Genomic DNA, 6,835 nt, shown 5'->3' with positions numbered 1-6,835 from the left:
AAAAACGGTTTTGGAAATACAAGGTTTCCACCTGACAGAAGCGATATGGAACATGGAGTGATCTTAGTCTTAGTCTTAGTCTTAATGCCCCCAGAGTGATGTAATAACAGTCTTATTGCCCCTAGTGGTGGTGAATGTGTAGCTCGTTAAAAACAGCAGCGGTCATTATCTCATTGGTCCTGGCTCTCTTTGCTCTCATTGGTCCTGGCTGGATAAATAACAGTTAATGAATGAAATGAGAACAGAAAATAAAGCTGTCTGACCACAGACAGTGAATAAAGCTGTCTGACCACAGACAGTGAATAAAGCTGTCTGACCACAGACAGTGAATAAAGCTGTCTGACCACAGACAGTGAATAAAGCTGTCTGACCACAGACAGTGAATAAAGCTGTCTGACCACAGACAGTGAATAAAGCTGTCTGACCACAGACAGTGAATAAAGCTGTCTGACCACAGACAGTGAATAAAGCTGTCTGACCACAGACAGTGAATAAAGCTGTCTGACCACAGACAGTGAATAAAGCTGTCTGACCACAGACAGTCTGTCTGACCACAGACAGTGAGTCGATGTGGAACATTTACTCGCTCTTTAAAGCTTCAGAGCGACACAACGTTCAGGATCTGTCTGGGACCGCCGGCCCGCTTGGCTTGGCTTTCTAATTACTTCTGGAAGTCTTGGGTTCCCTCGAGGGGCCATATTTCTCCCAAGCTAATCATCCATCCCCCACCCCACCCCACCCCACCCCGGCCCTGTATCACCATGGCACAGACACCCCACCCCACCCCACCCCAGCCCTGTATCACCATGGCACAGACACCCCACCCCACCCCACCCCGGCCCTGTATCAGCGGCACAGACACCCCACCCCACCCCAGCCCTGTATCACCATGGCACAGACACCCCACCCCACCCCACCCCGGCCCTGTATCAGCGGCACAGACACCCCACCCCACCCCACCCCACCCCGCCCCACCCCACCCCACCCCACCCCACCCCACCCCACCCCACCCCACCCCACCCCACCCCGGCCCTGTATCAGCAAGGCACAGACACCCCACCCCACCCCACCCCACCCCACCCCACCCCGGCCCTGTATCAGCAGCACAGACACCCCACCCCACCCCACCCCACCCCACCCCGGCCCTGTATCAGCATGGCACAGACACCCCACCCCACCCCACCCCACCCCACCCCACCCCACCCCGGCCCTGTATCAGCATGGCACAGACACCCCACCCCACCCCACCCCACCCCGGCCCTGTATCAGCATGGCACAGACACCCCACCCCACCCCACCCCACCCCACCCCACCCCACCCCGGCCCTGTATCAGCGGCACAGACATAAAACTGAGGACTAAATAGAGTCTGACATGTGGAGGTATTGAGGAGTTACCTCCCTCATCCACAACACTTCTTCTTCTTCTTCTTCTTCTTCTTCTTCTTCTTCTTCTTCTTCTTCTTCTTCTTCTTCTTCTTCTTCTTCTTCTTCTTAGTAAGGCTCTGCTTTTAGACTTCGATACAGGCAGCATGTGAACACCATCCCTATGATCTGGAGGAGACACGACAACATAGAACACATTTAGACTTCGGCGATACAGGCAGCATGTGAACACCATCCCTATGATCTGGAGGAGACACGACAGTATAGAACACATTTAGACTTCGGCGATACAGGCAGCATGTGAACACCATCCCTATGATCTGGAGGAGACACGACAACATAGAACACATTTAGACTTCGACGATACAGGCAGCATGTGAACACCATCCCTATGATCTGGAGGAGACACGACAGTATAGAACACATTTAGACTTCGGCGATACAGGCAGCATGTGAACACCATCCCTATGATCTGGAGGAGACACGACAACATAGAACACATTTAGACTTCGACGATACAGGCAGCATGTGAACACCATCCCTATGATCTGGAGGAGACACGACAGTATAGAACACATTTAGACTTCGGCGATACAGGCAGCATGTGAACACCATCCCTATGATCTGGAGGAGACACGACAGTATAGAACACATAAACACTTGTTTGACCATGATCCCATTTTCAAGTACATTTCATCTCTGTTTGCAAGCTAGACAGATGAAATTCCTCAAAGGGTTTAACTACATCAACTTTGGTTTCCCTATTTCGGGCATGTCTTTGTAGGCAAAACAGCCTATGCTTAAATGTATAGTCACCATCCACCTGTGGTGCGAAGGGGAAATAGCTGATATACAAGCTCACAACGTGTTGCTATTTGTCGTACATGTGGTTAATAAAGCAATAAGCCACACCATTTTGGAAAAGCTATGGGCCATTGTGGCATGATGACTTGGCCACAACCCTCTTAGCTGTAACCACGGCCTTGCGTGGCTTGTCGTTTTTTATAAAATGGCAACATGAGAATCCTAGACATCACTACAAGAATAATTTCAAGAAGGATTGACTGCCTGTGCTGTGCCTCCATGGAATATGGCAGTGAATATTATAAACAAGATGTTGATACTGATGCCCTCTGACTGTGTGTTTGTTCAGTTTGTCAGTGAAATAGCAGATATCTAGAATAAAATATTTGCCTTTATTATAAAGGCAACGTTTGGATCATAGGCCTTCCTCAGGTATCTGACAACGCCACGTGGCCAATCAGAATCGTGGACCGCAATTATCCATTTTAACAAGAAGAGGAAATATAAAAGTGTGTTTTAATAAGAAGGGGAAATCTAAAAGTGTGTTTAACGGCGTGACGCTCCAGCAGGTTGCCACGTACTTGCACACAGGCGATCCCAATCCCCACGGCTCCAATGATCTTCAGATGGTCCAGGATGAACAGCTCCAGTTTGGTTATACAGCCTCCCTAGATGATAAAAATGGATTAAACACTTTCAACCTGGCGCCCCATATTTATTATGTCATGACATTGTCAGAAATGTGCGACTAAAAGCGAAGAAAAAAAGAAATATACTGAAAGTAGCAGAACTTACAGATCTTCTACTTTCATTATTCGTCGTACGACTAATTAGGGCTCATAGTCAGTTATCGATTCATCAATTAACCCATTTTGGGCGGGAACCCCTTTTGGTGTTAGCATTATGTTATGCTTTAGCCATTGAACAATAGCAGATCTACAAGCTCATAGCGCGCAACTCGGTGGCGCGCTATGAGCTTGTAGGTCTGCTATTTTTGAAAAATCGAAGAACGACTGACATAGAAACATAGCTTTTTCAGAAAACTATCAGGATGTAGAAGACATTTTAAACTGTCAGGATGTAGAAGACATTTTAAACTGTCAGGATGTAGAAGACATTTAGAATCTGATCTCAGGTCAAAATGGGTTAAACAGCATGTGGTACAGTAAGACGTTGAAGCTAAAGGGATAACAAAACCAGTCCTGGGGAGTTGTTTCGGTTGTGGTCCAATCATGCATAATCAATTAAGCGTAACGTCTATACTGCCCGAGATATTGACTGCTTGTTCCCTCTCTCACCTCCACCTTGTAGATGTTTGAGGGGTGGTCTCTGTGTCCACAGCCCTCGGTGAGGGTCTTACAGCAGCTGTCAGGGACCACCCGGCCCTGGGCCTCCACGGAGCGCACCCAGGCGCTCTCGGCCCAGTCTGAAGAGCTGTTGCTGCCGCAGCACTTGAACTGTGGGGAGAGAGAGAGAGAAGACCGCGGAGAGCAAGATAATGTCAACATTCTGCTGCATGTCGCTAGACTAGAGGATGCATTTCAACATCGCTGTTTCAGGCAATGACACTGGATATTTTCTGTTTCCTATGTTTATTTTTCTCGACCACAAAATGTTCAGATCTAGAATGTTACATGTTGTACCGTGTGTTCTCCTCATGTGTTCATGAGGGATGTAGTGTGTAGGCTGTATAATATAGCTGGGTAACAGCTGTATCTACAAGGAGGTAAAACAGCTGTCAAGATAGCAAATGACCTCCTCTCATCCACTCTGCAGGGAGTTCCAACTACTTCCCTCTGGTAGACGGTACAAACGACCTCCTCTCATCCACTCTGCAGGGAGTTCCAACTACTTCCCTCTGGTAGACGGTACAAACGACCTCCTCACATCCACTCTGCAGGGAGTTCCAACTACTTCCCTCTGGTAGACGGTACAAAGTACCAAAAGCTAACCGTAACATTTTTAAGAATTCCTTCATACCAAATGCCATTAAGGCACTAAATGATACCATGTCTCGCTAGATTTGTTTGTTTTTCCAATGTATTTGCTCTCACTCACCTCCTGCTGCAGTTTGTCCACAGCTCTGGTGACGTGGTCTTCATCCTTCTGTCTGTACTTCTGCACCATAGTTTCCCTCAAAGTCTGCTTCAGCTCCTCGTTCAACTGCACACACACACACACACACACACACACACACACACACACACACACACACACACACACACACACACACACACACACACACACACACACACACACACACACACACACACACACACACACACACACAAAAACAATAAAGAAGAGTGGAACAATGAACTCCTGAAAGATGGACCATTTTACGTGAGTGCATTAAGAAACAGACATTCGGGTGAATGAATGTTGGCACTGTGTCATGAACGGAGTTAACACGAGGCCTGCCGGGAACATAGGAATTTTAAAACGTAGAATCTTGTGGCCTGCCACAAACGGAAAAGCCGTTTTAACAGCGATGTATTAATTAATGCATGTTTTAATACGATCGTATCGAAATCTACCGTCAGTTAGCTTTGTTATGCTTCTGACACAATGGGCGCGGCCATTTTGAAAATGCGCGCGCATCCACTTACATTGCCGGCTCTGGTTTCAGACGGCTTTATCTCACAGAAGCGACATTGCAGAGGACGCTTTGTCCCAGACAAGCGTTTTCAACGGCCTGTAGCAGGCGCTGTGATACTCGCGGTCAGCTTTTTCCACCGCCGAGCGAGACAACAACAACCGGTCATGATACCACACACAGAAGCTTTTCACAGGAACAATGCGATTACGGATATTTGGATCTTCAAAGTAAGTGTTACGCGCGATAAAACCTTGGCAATACGCAATCGAGGGATTAATTAATGGCGGCAGGCAGACGGTTAAGAGACAGATATTAGAGCCCCTCTCCTGTAGTACATCTATACATTATATTATTATATTTATATATTAGTACATCCTGTATCTCCTGTAGTAGCATACTGTACATCAAGAGGTCCCACACATTTCAGGCCACGACGCTGATGAGCTGTAGTTGCTCAAAAGCGCATGAGGCGATTTCACTGTGCATTATGGGTAGGAACAGAGTGCATTCTGGGATGGATTGGGCCCAAACACATGAACGCGCTGCCGCTGACTATCATTGCATGGCATTCAGCGTTCACGTGTCATCGTGAACGTGCACAATGATAGTCAACGGACCAGCGCGTTCATGTGTTTGGGCCCACGCTGCAATATCAAATTCGGCCACTATGTCCATTTCTCCTCAGGGTTTCATCCGGGTGCCGTCTCTATTCATATAAGGTTGTGATGCATCAGGGTCTTTAACCTCCATGACGTGATGAGCTGTAGTATCCTGATGAGCTGTAGTATCCTGATGAGCTGTAGTATCCTGATGAGCTGTAGTATCCGTTGTGATGCATCAGGGTCTCTAACCTCCATGACGTGATGAGCTGTAGTATCCTGATGAGCTGTAGTATCCGTTGTGATGCATCAGGGTCTTTAACCTCCATGACGTGATGAGCTGTAGTATCCTGATGAGCTGTAGTATCCGTTGTGATGCATCAGGTCTCTAACCTCCATGACGTGATGAGCTGTAGTATCCGTTGTGATGCATCAGGGTCTCTAACCTCCATGACGTGATGAGCTGTAGTATCCGTTGTGATGCATCAGGGTCTCTAACCTCCATGACGTGATGAGCTGTAGTATCCGTTGTGATGCATCAGGGTCTCTAACCTCCATGACGTGATGAGCTGTAGTATCCTGATAAGCTGTAGTATCCGTTGTGATGCATCAGGGTCTCTAACCTCCATGACGTGTCGTTGACGACATGCGTTATGCACTGAAACACTAGCGGCCCTAATTCTGAGCTGAACATTTACCGAAAATATAGCTGATCTACAACAAACTCACACCGCAGTGCAAGTATGTAGATCGGTGTCTATGGGAAGAAAGGAGAGGAGCAAGTCCAGAGTCCTCCTGGTCAAGTATGCTAGTCCAGAGTCATCCTGGTCAAGTATGCTAGTCCAGAGTCATCCTGGTCAAGTATGCTAGTCCAGAGTCATCCTGGTCAAGTATGCTAGTCCAGAGTCATCCTGGTCAAGTATGCTAGTCCAGAGTCATCCTGGTCAAGTATGCTAGTCCAGAGTCATCCTGGTCAAGTATGCTAGTCCAGAGTCCTCCCGGTCAAGTATGCTAGTCCAGAGTCATCCTGGTCAAGTATGCTAGTCCAGAGTCATCCTGGTCAAGTATGCTTGTCCAGAGTCATCCTGGTCAAGTATGCTAGTCCAGAGTCATCCTGGTCAAGTATGCTAGTCCAGAGTCATCCTGGTCAAGTATGCTAGTCCAGAGTCATCCTGGTCAAGTATGCTAGTCCAGAGTCATCCTGGTCAAGTATGCTAGTCCAGAGTCCTCCCGGTCAAGTATGCTAGTCCAGAGTCATCCTGGTCAAGTATGCTAGTCCAGAGTCATCCTGGTCAAGTATGCTAGTCCAGAGTCATCCTGGTCAAGTATGCTAGTCCAGAGTCATCCTGGTCAAGTATGCTAGTCCAGAGTCATCCTGGTCAAGTATGCTAGTCCAGAGTCATCCTGGTCAAGTATGCTAGTCCAGAGTCCTCCCGGTCAAGTATGCTA

General features: G+C 47.8%; 1 protein-coding gene across 2 annotated transcripts in view; it reads right to left on the bottom strand.

Annotated features, from left to right (window-relative positions):
• Positions 1 to 1,341: 1,341 nt before the first annotated feature.
• Positions 1,342 to 6,835, bottom strand: part of LOC306920374 (CD151 antigen-like) — a 38,473-nt gene continuing 32,979 nt past the window's right edge. For both annotated transcript variants that reach the window (XM_079497117.1, XM_079497118.1), the window contains exons 5-8: positions 4,247 to 4,351; positions 3,487 to 3,645; positions 2,770 to 2,856; positions 1,342 to 1,552 (exon numbers count right to left, since the gene is read on the bottom strand). In XM_079497117.1, coding sequence (XP_079353243.1) covers positions 1,493 to 1,552; positions 2,770 to 2,856; positions 3,487 to 3,645; positions 4,247 to 4,351 — 411 coding nt within the window. In that variant the 3' untranslated portion in view covers positions 1,342 to 1,492. The remainder of the gene's footprint in view (positions 1,553 to 2,769; positions 2,857 to 3,486; positions 3,646 to 4,246; positions 4,352 to 6,835) is intronic.

This window comes from Electrona antarctica, assembly GCF_951216825.1.
Source record: "Electrona antarctica genome assembly, chromosome: 3".
Classification (NCBI taxonomy): Eukaryota; Metazoa; Chordata; class Actinopteri; order Myctophiformes; family Myctophidae; genus Electrona; species Electrona antarctica.
The sequence above is the reverse complement of the archived record's forward strand: the minus strand, read 5'-3'. Positions and strand labels throughout refer to the sequence as shown.